Genomic DNA, 15382 nt, shown 5'->3' on the forward strand with positions numbered 1-15382 from the left:
AGAGCCTGTCTAATTCCACAGATACTCCCTTCTCTCTCTAAGCACTACCCAAGCTAATTCAGTTTTAGTTACACGGAAAATTTGTTAGCAGAAAATTAATAATTTATTTTGGAAAGTAATGGAGAATCAGCAGATGAGTAATTTGTTGATAAAATGTTACGTAATGGTTTTGCTGCTTGTTGTTTCAGCCACAGGCTACGGAAAATACTAGTCATTCTGGTTTATGTGGGATGTTCACACCTGGAGTCGTCACATTCAAACTACAAAACTACCGTTTGAAACGAGGTGACATTATGTAAGCAACCAGCACATTTGGATGAATAAAAATAGATCATAAGGAGTGTGCATAGAAAATAAATGTATTTAATAACAATTTTGGATTTTGCATGACACAAAACGCAGCTGATATGGAATGACTTGTAACTCATTTGAAGTTTCATTCCAAAAGGACGTATCCTTTTGAATATATTCATTTTCGTTTAATTTAGAATCACAAATGATTTTATTTTATTTTTGTAAACACATATTTAAGTGAGGAATTCAAAATCCAAAGTGCTCTGACTTTGAGACCAAAATCCTTTTGGGATGAAACATTTCACATGTGAAGCCAACACAGGCAACTTTACCTTATATTGTACAAAAGGATTTAAAGACAATCTATTTTTGAAATGATATATTTAGGGAGTGAGATCATTCAAATATGAAACATCTTATGATTTGTTTGTTTCATAGAAACAAAGACAGCAGACTCAGCTTTGTCAAACATTTGTATTGTGCAGTTTCAGCATTGTGTCTGGTCTCGAGTGGCACTTTGCAAAGAGAAGTGATTCTTTTGGCCTCAGGTTAACGACAGACGCCTAAAGAATCAGTAGCCTGTGTCTCTGCTCTGTTTCTGAACTGAAGCCGTAAAAAAATGATCCCATGAAAATAAATTATCTTCTTTAATCGAAATAAAGAAATGTCAGGTATAACTAAATATACTAAATTCAGATCAAAATTCAGTTACACGTTGACAAATAATATAATTAACAACAAACCAATTTCTTGTTAAACTTTCATATTTTTTGTCAGTGCATCAAGACACAATCAACTTGGACACAACCTCATGTCCATTGTGCCTGAAGCAAATCCCACAAGATTCACTGAGGTTCTTTGTCGGCACTTAAGACTTTTTTTTCCCCATATCAGACATTTAAATCACTTTTACACAACTAAAAATGTTAATATTAGTAATTTTGACTTCCATAAGTAATGATCAGATAATCAGAAGTGAATCTTCAGCTCAATGAAATTCGGACTTAATTTAGCCCCTTTCAAATGTGGGAATTTATTGCTTTTTGAAGGTGATTGTCACTGAGCAATTTCAATGACTGTAAAATTGTCTTTAAAAAAAAAGAAGAATTAAGCAATTTTCTAGTCAGTTTGCCATGTGACTCAACCACCAACAGGCAGATTTTCTTATTACAAGAACTTAATTCCTGGCAGCCCAACATATTGTGCATTGTACCTACTGTATACCAACAAAAACACACTCTACTATGTAGCACAGTCTCCTTTTAACAACTATTTTCTCACGTCATTTTTTAAAGGTAAATTAATAACAAAGTTCAATTTCTAACTTTAAACTCAACCTAGTTGTGCAACCGTGGCCTGGAGGTGTCAGACTGGGCTCAAGTAAGGATCAATGAGATGAAATGATGTTGAGAAATAATTCAACGAAACTGAAACTTCCCACACTGAGTGCAACATGGAAGTTACACAGGACCACAAGCTGTTTCACAAACCCACACAACACAGCAGTTAGTGACAGGTTTAACACATGCTGTGTGTCCATATTTGAAAAGTGACAAAACAATGTACACTCACTTATTAAATCGGCTTTAAACATTCTCCCAAAAGCAAATACAAGAAATTAAAGTGTCAAGCGTATCATGTGTGGTCACTTTGAGTGCTTGGTTTCTAATTGTTTTATCTTTTCTACATTCACAAACTTAAATTCCCTGTAGTGTATTTTCCTACAGTTTTACAGAGGGAGATAAACAAGCATCATTTCACAAATTAAAAATCTCACTGATCCATATTTCAGCCCGTACAAGATGCAGACCCGAGCCTGGCTGCAGGCCGTCTGTGAATGTCCTCCCTCCTCTCTCGCATCGTTTCCACTTATTTCTCTCGTGTTCCTGTCGATTAACTTAAGGTAATTCGTAAAAAAATCAAAAGCTGCAACACAACGGCTAAAACAAAGTGATCACTGATTATTTCTCAGTCTGTTCATATTCTACACACAAAATTCATATTGTGGGATCTTTTTCAAGTGACAGCTTTGGTCCTAGTGTCTCAGTGGTTCATTTCCAGTTTAGAAACACCCTCACACGCACACACACCCTTTATATACACAGATTTGCCCATTTATCTTTAACTCAAAACACAAAAATATTACTCTAGTCATTAAAGAAAAAAAGATTCATTGCCAATATTAGCAAAATTATAAATTTCCTGACAAATCCCTCAGGTTGAGCTCTGCTGCAGCAGAAGTACCTTGTGCTGCAGTTTTTCTGAATGGGAAATTAAGTCCATCCTCGTTTCTTCTTTGCTGGTGATCAGCACGTGTGGGTTCATTTTTTTTTGTTAGGCACAGAGGGCTTCACCACTGTCAACTCTTCACATCTTCATCAGTGTTTTCAGTACATTCACTGTCCAAACACAAGGAGCTGAGCTGCTCCTCAAAGTTCAAAAATGTGTGGTTGTACTCCTTCTGCAACATCTTCTTCCAAATTGTTACTGGAGGAAGAAAAATACAAGATTATTATTTCATTTTTATTCAACCATAAATCCTGAACTTTTTGTATCAACCGATTCTTGTCTTATTGAACTATTTGGTCAAATCACACAATTTAATCTATCTCTTTGTTTTATCTCGTAGGATCACATTGTATAAACAGTAACTTACAGTATTCTGGGTCCTCTGGATGTGTGCTCTCTGGACTGGGCTCAGCCTCCTCAGCCATGCTGCTGATCTGCAGCTCTTCCTCACTGTTCGCTGCCTGTTCTGCCTCGGCCTGGTCGCTCTGCTCCAGACTTGAAACCATCACCTCATAAGCTCTCCGGGCCTCAGAAGACAGCTCGATCATCTTGTGGTAGTGGTCCTGTAGGAAAGACAAAGTTATCAACTTTAAAAAATATATAGTTATTTTTTTATCTTCGACATTATAGCTTAATTCATGTTACATCTATTTTGTTAGTGGTTTGTGTGAATTAAACCTGACCTGTGCACCATCATAGTTGAAGATGCCCACCAGGCTGACTGGCACCGCCTTGTTGACGCAGCGACCCAAAGCTTTCCTGGAGAGCGCAAACACAAAGGGTACCCCCTGCTCACGACACGTGTCGATGATGTTGTGCAGCGCCTCGTCCAGGCCGCCTGTGGAAGGTGACAGTTGAGCTCCCAGGTTTAAACTTGTAAGAGATTAGAGCTAAATTTGAAAACTAGTCCTGCTTCTTGATAAATGTATAACACTAACAATATTTGCTTTCATCAAACTCTGTTACACTGTTAACCACGAGGACACAATACCTTTGGCTTGGATACGTTCACAGTTTGGGGAGATGACGACGCATTTGACCTTCCTGAGTTTGAGGTGCTTCAGGACCTCTCTGAGCCCCATCACGATGCGTCTCTTCATGCGGGCCTTCATGGGGTCCTTCTGGTACAGGCGGTCCTGGAAACGCACCAGCTCCTTCAGCAGCGTCGTCACACACTCATCCACATCTTTGCTCAGCATCTGGCTGCAGTAGCTGACACACACGATAAAGATTTCAATCAACACATGGGTCAACACAATGAACACACGACAAAGATTTAAACTTGAACCAGGGTAAGGATGCTTTTACAGTCTTACTCTCTGAACTTCCTGCTGTGGATTTTGGGCCGACTGACTGCGCAGGGCACAGGTGAGGTGGTTTGTTGCTCTACGGTTTCCTCCTTTTCGTTCTCCTCTTCGCATTCGCTCACCATCAGGTTTGTGCCACTGAACTCGGACTGATCGTCCAGATCCTCTGTAGGACTCCCAACCTCATCTGAGATTTGAGAAGCACAAAATACATTCAAAATCAAATATTCACCTAATCTACTTGCAGCTGTGATAACCATAGGACTCGATTATGATCTGTTTTTCCACGCGCTTGCTCTGACCTGTGATAGTTATGTCGCACTGCTCTTCATCTGCATCATTAACAGGTTTGAGCTCATCCTCAGAAACCAGACCTCGCTCCTCCAGCAAACGCTTGTGCTTCCTCTCCTCCCTTTCCTTCAAAATGACCTGAGGATCACACAGAAACATGATGATAAAAGGTTGATCTGCTGAAATACATTTGTATAAAATGTAACCCGCCTGTATTTGTGTTGAAGTGAGTGGACTAACCTTTTTGAGAGGAGTGGGTTTCTTGGCTTTGGGCACCTCTCTCTGTTTTCCTTTCTTCACCATTGGGCAGGTGGAGTCCAGAGGATTGTGTGCGACTTGACCCTGCTGCCAGGGCGGCTTCTTCTGGACGGACCCCTGCTTCTGGGCAACAGGTAGTCCCCCACCAACTTTAAAAAGAAAGTTTTAAAAGACACTTATTCATGGCTTAATTTTAAACAGCTAGATCTGCAAGTATGTCTTACTGAATTATTATCATCAAGAACAAGACAAATGAGGAATTCATCGATGACCCACCTGAGAGAATGACTGGTTTGGCATCTTGCTTGGCTTTTTGAGATTGCTGCTTCTTTTCCAGGGCGGCCAACATGTTCCCGATGTCCAGCTGAACAGGAACTTTGCTTTTCTTCCCTGACACCTTTTCAGTTTTTTTTTTAGAAAATCAAAAGACCAATAACAGGAGTAAAAAATAGGGTTTCACCTGGATGATATTAAAGGACAAATTAATCAAATGGAAGCTGAAAAAACAAACCTGTCCTTTCTTAGTCGTCTCTGTGGACTGAGTTTTTGCTGCATTAGACTTTTCCTTGTTCTGGTCAGCAGCCAGGTGCTGACCTCCGATTCTTTGGTTTTCCTTAACAAAGGGAACATAGACTTGCTAATTAAATTCCATCTAATATATTTTAATGACAATCCATTGACTCAACATGTAGAAATGTGTAAGCTCCACCCCCATTACAACAACACAGTATTATATATAAATATACCTCATTGCATAGCTTAGCTGCATTGCTGCTGCTTAAGAATCTGTCGGTCCGAGTCAGAGCAGGAGTCAAGCCTGGAAACTCCTCTTCATCCTGACAAGACAAAGAAAAATCATCTTCCATCCAATATATAAAATGAATCTCTAAAATACAGAGACATTTTTATTCACCTCAAACTTCGGAGGCTCCTGATAAATTGCAGGTTCTTCAAACTCCAAATCTTCATCTTCATCAGCACCTTTAGCTCTCTTCTTCTTTTTCTTGCGCCTCTTCTTCCCAGCAGTGCCCTCCTCCTGCGATGCAGCGTTTTCCTCCGTCTGACAAGATACAAAAAGGGGAATAGAAAACATTGTCAGAAGTCAGTTGAAGAGAGGAGGGAGCACAGAGTAGAATGGTCCTTGATAGGTGAGGGCTGGAATATTGTCTTATATTTTAAAACCATATTATTATTATTATTGTTATTATGAATTAACCTGCTTGCGGTTGCTGGTGATTGTCTTTTCTTCTTTAAGGACGATTTTCTTCGGAGGCTGAGAGGCGACATTAGCCCAGGATGCCGCCGCTGGCTGATCTGTTCACATAAAACAATGATACATCTCTGAAATATTATTGACTTTGCTTAATAGTCGTGTGACAACAAGAAGTTTCACCCTACCTGCTGGGATGGCAAGGGGATCTGGTTTTACATTGACGCCTCTTTGTTGGGGATCAGGCCGTGTTGGGGATCGTCTCCTGCCAGACTATTCAAAAGTAGCAGTACAGCACCTAGTTCATGAGTATAACCACAACTACACAGTAACATATCTGACTGTTCGGTGAGCTCACCTTCCAGGTAGATGCAGGCGGTTGCGTTTGAGGGCTCATGGGCGGAGGAATTGGACCCCAGCACTCTTTCTGAAGAAGAGAGGGGGCTGCTTTGCTCGGTGGAAAACCAGCCAGCTCTGGGAAATCCGCCATCTTCACTTCAAATGGGACCAAGTTGGTCTGTGCTGGTTTTGACGTCCCTGCAGAGTTCGTGGCAGATCTGGTTCCTCTAAAACCTGCGGATCAATTAGAAACTCTTTTACTCATGTAAAACAAAAACGTTCTGAAAAGGAATTATGTGATTTCTCGTGTGATAAATACCTCTTCTCTGTGCATCCGTTGTGCTCTTGTCCATGACTCTGCTTTGAGCTGAGGAGCCATTGTTGCTTCTTGATGCCTGTAGAGACGGATACAAATCATTGTTTAATGAATTTCATTAAATAAGTAGTTTGTTTTACTTAGTTTTCTGGTACTTAAAATGAAAGCAACCTTTGCTTGTGGATCCCGTGTAGACCTGTCTCTCCATAGCAAATCATCACTGGAGTCTCCAACACGACGACTGTTGTTGTAGCCATGATTCCTTGGTACGTCTCCTCTTCTAGCTGCCTTTGGGCTCAGACCTGACTGGTTCCTGAAGAGATCCAACATTTACACGAAGTACAAGTAGCTGAATCTTTTACAAACGTGTCCCAGGCCATTAGGTGGGCCCAATTACTGGCATTCATTTCTTACCCCTTTGAAATATGGCCAGACACATAAGGATTTGGTAAAATCAGATGGGGCGATGAAGCTGTGTGAGACTCAGCAGGCTCCTTTATCAGTCTCCTCGGGGGTTTAGGGTCAAAAGGCTGGACAAACAAAAACCACAACACAGTTATTTAGCTCGACAGTCTCTCCCCCTTTGGAACAAACAACACCATATTTATTTATTCATTGCTTCAGTCATAGAAAGGTCCTCTCATCATCGAAAGAGCCACATTATGTTTGTTTAATGATGATCTTAAAGACGATCTTAAGAAGTTAAATTTACTTAGTGTTTGTTGCATGTTTCCTGTTGAGTGTAATTTAAGTCGTGAGAGGAAATATATGGAATATTTGCCGTCTGCAATTCATTCCCATGCTCTACATCCAATGTAGCCGACTATTAGCTCGTCGAGTTAACATCCAGCCAAACGCGTTGTATTCCTGATTGTTTGGTGTGTTTTATAAACTGTCTTCACCAGCAGCTCGAGAGTTTGGTGGAAGCAGCTGTGACTTCATACGCATCATCTGCACAAAACAGCTAAACTTTGCTTTTTAAAAAAAGTTAGCTTTGGGGTGAGCTACGTTAGCATCGCAGGCTAGCTTGCTGAAACAAACCCGCGACGTTACATTTCGTACCTTGTCCATCTTTTTGTCAGATTCCTTCCTAAACGCGGTCACGTTTCCACATGTTCGCCGGATCCTCCGCGTGTTGTCAAACTCCCAGACGCGACGGTGCCGCGTTTACCTGCGCCGACATTGCGTTAGCTCGCCGGGGCTAACAGCTAACAACCTGTTAGCACGGAGGCAGCTCCCGGAGCCTGAAGGCAACAGCTGATGTTTACGTAGCGTGAGGCGAGCAGAGCCCACAGCGACCCCTGCTGGTGTCACCCGCGTTTTACACATCAATCCCCACAGAGGCCTCAACCTGGCAAAGTGTTTATGTTTTTATTTTAACGTGAGATTATAATGCGGATTTTATATTTAAGTGTTTGATTGTGATCTGCATTTTAATATTTTTTATTTCATTTTATTTGCTTTCTGTTTGCACTTATACAAATAAAAACAAGAATTATTATTGTTATTATTATTAGTATTGTTATTATTATTGTTATTTGTATTAAGTTTACTTCAGTAAAGTTAGTATTACTAACGACCATGATTTAAATAAGGATTAACAACGAGGTAGAATAATAAACTGTTAATCAATTTGCTTTTTGTAATAGAAAAGAAAGGTTAGTCAACATCAGCCCCTCACTGGTACATAATGTAGTGGCCCTGTCTCGTAGAGGGTTTTTTAGTATTTAGTATTGTTTAGACATTTTTATTATAACCATCATTTGTGGATATTTCCAATTAAATCAAGCCACACATTTCAAAGAAAAATGTTGCATTCAATTTATCAAAAGAATTTATCAAGTATCAAAAGAAAATGAATCCATTCATTCATTAAACAATATTTTAATGCTGTAGCTGTAGAGGTGGAATACATTTTTACTCACTTGTATATTTCACTTTATAAAAATGCACAATATTCTATAGCTAAATCATAATCTCTAATGCAAACTTTGGCACTCAACATGTTATGAAGTAAAATATATATACATGTAGTAGAATGTTTTTTTGATAAAAATGGAAATACTAAAATAAAGTACATCAAACTTTGTACTTGAGTAAATGCACTAAATTACTTTCTGCCACTTCGGTTAAGTCGCAGTAACGAGAACCTTTTCATACAATCACTTAGTATTATATAAAATGATATCTATATATTTGACACCCTGGCTCAAGCAGTGCATAATATTCACAGGTCTACATGAGCACATACAGTAAAAAGCATGTTGCCCATTCATTTCTCAGTTAATGAGCGACCTCCCTCGCTCTGGTCCCCCTTTGGTTTTGGCTCGTGCATCATATTCTTGCATTATTGTGTTTCGTGTACTGATTCTTGGGCAGCAGCGTAGCAGGCGTACCGAACATCTCCCCATGAAGTAATAACTTAGTGCTTGATCTCCCAGCAGATGTAAACATCATTACAATCGTTGAGGCAGCAAAACATCAGGATGTCTCTGCCATCACTTCTTTTTAAAGTCTTGTCCTGCGCACTCCTCCTTCTGCCTCGCAGCTGTGCTCAGGAGAACGAGTGGGACGATGAAAGAGGCCGACGTGATGAGGAAACAGGTTTGTGGTCCAGATATCCAGTAAACTGTGAAGCAAACACCACAGTTACACAAGCACACGGTGAAGAAATGCAAAGGTGGCAAACAATTTAAATGGTGCTGTTTCAAAAAGGTTTGTGGCTCAAATATGAAAGAATTTGACACACGAAAAAAAGATGAATTCAGATATTTAAATGTTTTATTTTACAGGAAGACTAAGAAAATATTAGTGTCTTATAAACATATCTGCAAAGTTTTCTCACCAGACGAAGACACGACTGGTCCCAGAGCTCTGGCCAAGGCGCCCAAGCTACGCAGGATCCCCATCACTGTGCCTTTCTGACTGGGCGAGCCTGGAGTTACATCCACAGCAGGGATTAACACATTTATATCGTGATCACAATGGTTTATGAGTTTAAATCATTTAGAAATAACAAGAGGCTCACCGTGGTCAGAAACAAGCGTCGACAAGCAGGGAACTACTATCGCAGCCGCTGCAAAAGGAGAAATAAAAAATGTTTAATTTTCTATTTCACAAAATGAATAACATTCACACCTTACATTGTGGATAATATCCTGCTGCATAACAAATGTGATTCACATGTGTGATATTCAGGTGTTTTTCTTTTACTTTTATATCACTTTTATTTGACCAAAAAGTCTCTTGAGATACATCATGGCTACAAAAATGACATAATAGAGTAGTTAAAACACAGTCGAAATAAAATATGTATTTAGAATATTCAAATAAAGTATAATATTCATATACATTTTATTATTTTGTTGTGTTGCCATTGTGGTTTATGTACAAAGCATTTACTGGTTTGGAAGTTTTTCCTTTTCTGAATCTAAAGGCAGATTGTAAAGCCCCTTGAGGTAAATGTATGATTTGTGGTATTAAGATATATTATGTATTATATATACATACCAGGTTGATTTGAAATGACAAAGTAAAGAACAACAGCATAGGACCTGGGAGTTATAAAGGGGTCAGGCAGAGAAGAAACTATTTCTTCTGTTTATGCTAAATATTCAAATCTCATGTTGAAGTCTTTAACATTGACTATGTGTTTTGGTTTTATAATTCTTACTGGCCTTGGGGGATTTTCTCCTCCTTTCATATTTCACTGTTTATCAGTCATGTATAATTATCATATTCCATTCCAGCAGAGTGAACGTGAACACAACTCACCAAACGAGTAGAACGCCAAGCCGACGTACAGCATTGCCATATTCCATGATAACCCGATGAGGATAAATGCTGGAATTAGTGTGATGATTGCCTAGAGACAAGAAATACAGTTCAGTAGGGGAGACATTTGTGCTGCAGCCTCATGTCTCATCAACACATGTATGTTTTCACATGTCCTGAAGGCTCCTACCACACGGACTGCTTTGATATGTTGCCCAGGTTTAATTCTACGAGCGTATCCCCCCTGAATCAAAGCCATGATGACACCAATGAAGAAGAACATCTTTCCCTGCTGCATACTGTAGAGAAAACAACACAAGGTTACTGCACTTGATTCACTACGCCTGAGAGAGAACACAACTTCATGGCGGAGTTTGTACCTTGTGAACTGGAAGCGCTGGTGAGTCAGAAAACTCAGCGTGAACTCCAGACCAGAGAACAGGAAGAGGTAGCAGAAGTAAACGAGGCCCAACACTTGAAGCCTCTGCATTCCTGTAGAGAGACATCCCAACCTTCTGTCAGCGTGCCAAGGTTTAATCATGCTTCAAAAACTGTCCCAAAGAGAGCACACAGGAATCCAGTGTGTGCACTACTCACTCTCTTTTGAAGGGGGATCTTTTGTCTGGGTAACAGCTGAAAAACGGAACAAAGATAATGGGTTCAGGAGGTTCCTGGAGTCCCCGAACCCTGAAGACGAAGCCTGTAGGGCGGAACAAAAAACTTAATAATAAAATAGAACTGAATTGCTTTTTTTGCTCAACAAAAAATATTAGCTGGAAATGTGTAAAGCATGTAACATGTGGAACAAACATGGCAACAAGATACTACCGAGGCTAGAGCACAGTGTAGTACAAAAGTCAAAATGAACTACAACTGTATTGTATGCTTCTGCCATCCAGTGCACTTTACCTTTGACCTTTGACCACCAAAATATTATCAGTTCATCCTTGAGTCCAAATAAAGGTTAGTAGCAAATTTGAAAGAATTCCCTGGAAGATTTCCTGAGATACCGAGTTCACAAGGTATAGAAATGTGTTTTGTTAAAAGGACAAAATGTGGAACCAGATTTATTTCTGTAGTTTAAAATGCTGATTGCACTTCTTAAAAGACTTCTTCAGAATATGTTTGATAGGATCCCTTAGTTCATTTCTCAAACTGAGAAAAAATAAAAGATGCTCACTCAAGATTTTCTTCGCTGTTGCTATTCTGCCATTGGCAACTACTCTAGATTCTAGATTTCTCGATTTTAGAATCTACCAAACAGAAACAGCAGCTCCGTTAATAATGTGTGATTCTTTTGAGTGTCAGTGTGAATCTTTCTGCAGCTGACCTTCGTGAGCGTCTCGGGCAGCATGAGCCAGATAAAGAGCAAATCAGCAACACTGAAGGCCAAGGCGAGCAGAGCTGGAGCGAGGTAGAAGACACTTCCTGTGGTTCTGGACCTGAGGGCGAAGTAGGCGCCCATCAGAGGCCCCACGGTGAAGCCCAAGGAGAAGGCGACGCCAATCATGGCCTGTTCCCCGACAAAATAAATCAGAGTTTTTCTCACATTTAAGACAAAAGCATAAACGTGTTATCGGCAATATGAGGTAACGCCAAGAAATGTGTGTGCATACCATTCCTCTGTTTCGTGCTTTGGGGCAAGGCAAGTCGGCTACGATGGCGGTGCAGAGGCTGACGTTGCCCTTGCAGATGCCCCCAATTACCCGGAACAAAAGGAACATGCTGAAGCTCCGGGAAACTGCCCACACGGCATAGGAGGAAATCAGCCCCAGCTGGAACACAAGGAACACGAAGCACCCTGTCAGACCCGAACAGTCGTTTTTCTTACACAAACAGAGATTTATATTCTTAAAGTCATTAAATTTGATGTAACACACAGTGTATTAAAAACAGGTTTGGTGTTTTACTCACTGTGGTAAGAATGAGCAGGGGTCGTCTGCCATGACGGTCGGACAGAGCGCCTGTTATAGGCGATGACAGGAACTGCAGCAGCGAAAACAGTGATCCGATCAGACCTGCAGAGCAAGACAATCAGCATGCAAATCAAAAAAACAATATCCAGGAATGAATCCCTATTTTTTCCCCCTTTTAATTGATCATAATTCCAGTGAAATCAGTTAAATATACCTCCAAACAGGACACTGTTGTATTTCTTCTCCATAGGAATCCCAACCACGTCCCTGAACCAGTCCACAACGCTCTGCAGAGACTGGTACACAACATCCTGCACGGCAAGGAAACACACGGGAAAACACACGGGGACAAAATGAAAAGCAGGAAAGAGGTGGATTCAGCATGAGTCAGCACAAACAGCCCAATGATGCTAATCTAATCAGTCATGAAAATTAGGAGATCACATGATGACCACTCGTTTGAATTTACTGTGAGCAGAGGGAACACACAGTGTAGAGAGGACAATAGTCTACACTTTGTTTTAAAAGTATTATTCAACATAGTATATTCTAAAACATTTTAAAGCAATTTTTTTATTCAAAGACACAAAAGATAATATAATAAATATATATTTTTAGGCTTTGTTGTTTTTCTTTTTCAAAGAGAGAGAAAAGAGAGAAATAGCTAAATGAAAAACACATCTCCTTCTTGTTCGTCCATAGTTTTGTCTGTGTGTGTATAGTCTGTGTTTTGTTCCGATGAATGTTTGACTAACAGATAAAAACGTTGCACTAGTATATAGTTGTAATTTCAGTGTGTTACTATTATGTCTGCGAACAGAGAGAACAGAGAGTAGGTTATTTCTTAAAACAAAAACTACTGACCCCTGTTTGTGCGTAGTGATCCAAAATGGACGGCAGTAGAGGTAGAATCAGGGTGAATCCCAGCAGGTCGAGCAGCAGGGTGACAAACACCACTTTGATGATCTTTGAGGAGAACGCGCCGCCATCCTCTTTGGATGTGTTAACGTCTGACATCTCTCCAACTGAATACTGTCTTCTCTCTGACTGCTCCTGTGCAGAGGACATGGACATGAGTGTGCTACAGTTCCAGTAATCCTGACTTCTTATCTCGAGCAACAGGAACAATAGAAGCCTTGAGAGAATCACAGCTGCACTTTACAGGTGTTTCACTTCCTTATGATTTTCCTTGAAAGTTTCCTGGAGCACCAAGTATGATTTAGAACAGATTCTAGGACAAGAACACAAACTCACCACATTTTCTCCAACTGACATGAAAGATTCACTAAATATGAAATGATTGGTTCTTCGTTATTAGTAACTTTCTTCTCTGAGTTTGTTGAATTGTTTGTTGACTGCATGTGGGGATTATAATTAACTGGAATTGACTGGAAGCTCAACAATTTCTCTATTTTCCCTGTCAATAAATCTGAGGGGCAAACTAAACTAATTTTGTTTATTATCTGACATCTGAAACACGGGAAGCAGCTCCCAACAGACAGTGGGTCATTGTGAGTGGTCACCAGCTGAAAGACTGAGAGACACTGGTTTAATGTTTAACATTGTGTTGCATCTTAGAGATTTATCACCATAAGTCTTATTCTCACACTGTCTTTCTGTCACATAAATACAGTAGAATATAAAACACAGTTATTAGCTTTTGAATTAAGCAGAAGAATAAAATAGTATTTGTTGGAAACACTCAAGTAAAGTAGTTGAGGAAAAGTTACTTCATTACATGACTGTGAATGTTGGACATTAATTCAGGATATTTACACATTCAAAGTACCTTCCCTTGAGTCAACACTACACAATGACAATCCTAAAAATTATACTTTTAATTTCAGTATATTAAATCTGACTTCTGGATTCACATAAAGAAAAAAAACATGTATTTAATTTCTATAAATATTAAGAATTTATACAGTTGCAGACAAAAGTTTCTGTTCAGTTTTTTTGTTTGCTTTGCTCATAACATTTGTGTACTTCAACTCTTAGATGCAATATTTCTTTCACAATGGCATTTCTGCTTGTCGCAGTAAAAGTACACGTTTCAAAGTACCACCAACGTGCCAGATGCAAATGAAATACACGTTTACAACGGTGGAGGTATTTCCAGTCAACATGACATGATCATGATTTACTGCATCTCCTCGCAGTGAGTCATCAGGCAGGAGATGAGGAAACTGTTCCGGGAAATAAACTCAGAGGAAACTTTGTCTGCATAAACCTCCTCCTTCAATGGACTCATATCAAATAGTTCTGGTAAAGGAACGCATGTAAAAAAAAAAAAAAACACCTCCTACCTGAGGTTGGTCGTGAAAACTGTTTCTATTAAAGTCGCTTCCTCAGATCGATCCAGCGAGTGAGACTCTTCTTCATCATCTCCCTCCTCTTCTCTATTTCAGACATTTTCAACCCGAAGCATCAGAAACACGTGAAACTTGTGAAACTCAACAGTTTCCCCTCAGACTGGATCAGATCAGCCTCTCCTCCCTCATCAGATCATTGGTATCGCTCCACACCAGGAAGCGGTGTCCTCTTACACCCAGAACACAAGAAGTGTCGTAACTTACGCAACTAACGCACACGGCTGCGTTCAAGTCAGCTCGTATTTTACACACTCCACTCTCCCTCAGGGTTTTGTTGGGTCTTTATTATCAACATATATGCATGAAAAACTAGATGAGCACACTCATCCACCAACAAACGCCTTCAGAAGCCACTTTTAAATTCACTAGCTCCTAGATCATAAACACCAGTCCTCTAAATATGCTGGATTGTCTTTTCTTCCATCAAGATCAATGAATTATTCCCTGAAAAATCAATGTTATTAAAAATGCGCTGTCTCACAATGTTAAGCAAAGTGATAGAAAAAAGAAATCCATAGATCTACTCCTTTATCTGGATCAGAACCAACATTTAATGAACTCTTCCCTGGTCCATGTCCTGTCCTTCCACCAACAGACAAACAGAGGAAGTTACACATTATTGATCCACCTCGGATCTAAAAAAAACGTTTTGCTGTTTATCAAGTGTTTGTTGATTCTCCGCTCATAAAGAACAGTTTAAAACCACAAGCTTCACTTGGGAGGAAAAATCAGGCTTAAAAAAGAAATAATGTGATATCGACTGATATGAACATTATCTTGATTTGAGTATTGACTCATTAATCACATTAATTAGATGTTAATCACTGGTCTTGGTGGATAGTTGTTTGCCTCGGTGTGTCAGCCCTGTGATGGACTGGTGACCTGCCCAGTTTGTACCTCACCTCTCGCCCAATGTCAACTGGGAATGGCTCCGACCCCTTTGCGACCCTAAATAGGATAACCTGATTGACCGGTATTGATAATGGTTGGATTTGTGTGTCGATCAAGGGAGATGT

The 15382-nt window shown here is 39.9% G+C and overlaps 2 protein-coding genes across 2 annotated transcripts; both read right to left on the reverse strand.

The window, feature by feature from the left end:
• Window positions 1-343: 343 nt before the first annotated feature.
• Window positions 344-7584, reverse strand: LOC124852396 (selenocysteine insertion sequence-binding protein 2-like). Its single transcript, XM_047341315.1, has 18 exons — window positions 7367-7584; window positions 6719-6834; window positions 6476-6617; window positions 6308-6383; window positions 6008-6222; window positions 5838-5922; window positions 5656-5753; window positions 5353-5499; window positions 5186-5275; window positions 4951-5052; window positions 4716-4836; window positions 4422-4588; window positions 4193-4319; window positions 3900-4077; window positions 3575-3795; window positions 3267-3421; window positions 2951-3146; window positions 344-2781 (listed from the first exon to the last, which is right to left on the reverse strand). The coding sequence occupies exons 1-18, from the start codon at window positions 7373-7375 to the stop codon at window positions 2654-2656; spliced, it is 2373 nt and encodes a 790-aa protein (XP_047197271.1). The 5' UTR covers window positions 7376-7584; the 3' UTR covers window positions 344-2653.
• A 527-nt stretch (window positions 7585-8111) lies between these two features.
• Window positions 8112-14555, reverse strand: mfsd10 (major facilitator superfamily domain containing 10). Its single transcript, XM_047341072.1, has 13 exons — window positions 14301-14555; window positions 12859-13047; window positions 12209-12305; window positions 11993-12096; window positions 11695-11853; window positions 11409-11591; window positions 10676-10778; window positions 10459-10570; window positions 10269-10377; window positions 10079-10169; window positions 9333-9380; window positions 9150-9239; window positions 8112-8933 (listed from the first exon to the last, which is right to left on the reverse strand). The coding sequence occupies exons 2-13, from the start codon at window positions 13009-13011 to the stop codon at window positions 8803-8805; spliced, it is 1380 nt and encodes a 459-aa protein (XP_047197028.1). The 5' UTR covers window positions 13012-13047; window positions 14301-14555; the 3' UTR covers window positions 8112-8802.
• Between the last annotated feature and the right edge of the window lie 827 nt (window positions 14556-15382).

Source organism: Hippoglossus stenolepis, chromosome 9, assembly GCF_022539355.2.
Source record: "Hippoglossus stenolepis isolate QCI-W04-F060 chromosome 9, HSTE1.2, whole genome shotgun sequence".
Classification (NCBI taxonomy): Eukaryota; Metazoa; Chordata; class Actinopteri; order Pleuronectiformes; family Pleuronectidae; genus Hippoglossus; species Hippoglossus stenolepis.

What these genes read in the sequence shown, in the direction of transcription:
- LOC124852396 (XM_047341315.1), bottom strand. An exon ending in GTGCGACATAACTATCACAG is followed by an intron (nt 4,078 to 4,192) that starts GTCAGAGCAAGC and finishes CTCAAATCTCAG; the next exon opens with ATGAGGTTGGGAGTCCTACA. An exon ending in CACAGCAGGAAGTTCAGAGA is followed by an intron (nt 3,796 to 3,899) that starts GTAAGACTGTAA and finishes CGTGTGTGTCAG; the next exon opens with CTACTGCAGCCAGATGCTGA.
- mfsd10 (XM_047341072.1), bottom strand. Translation starts at nt 13,011, where the DNA reads ATGTCAGACGTTAACACATCCAAAGAGGATGGCGGCGCGTTCTCCTCA. An exon ending in ATCACTACGCACAAACAGGG is followed by an intron (nt 12,306 to 12,858) that starts GTCAGTAGTTTT and finishes CTTGCCGTGCAG; the next exon opens with GATGTTGTGTACCAGTCTCT. An exon ending in GACGCTTGTTTCTGACCACG is followed by an intron (nt 9,240 to 9,332) that starts GTGAGCCTCTTG and finishes ATGTAACTCCAG; the next exon opens with GCTCGCCCAGTCAGAAAGGC.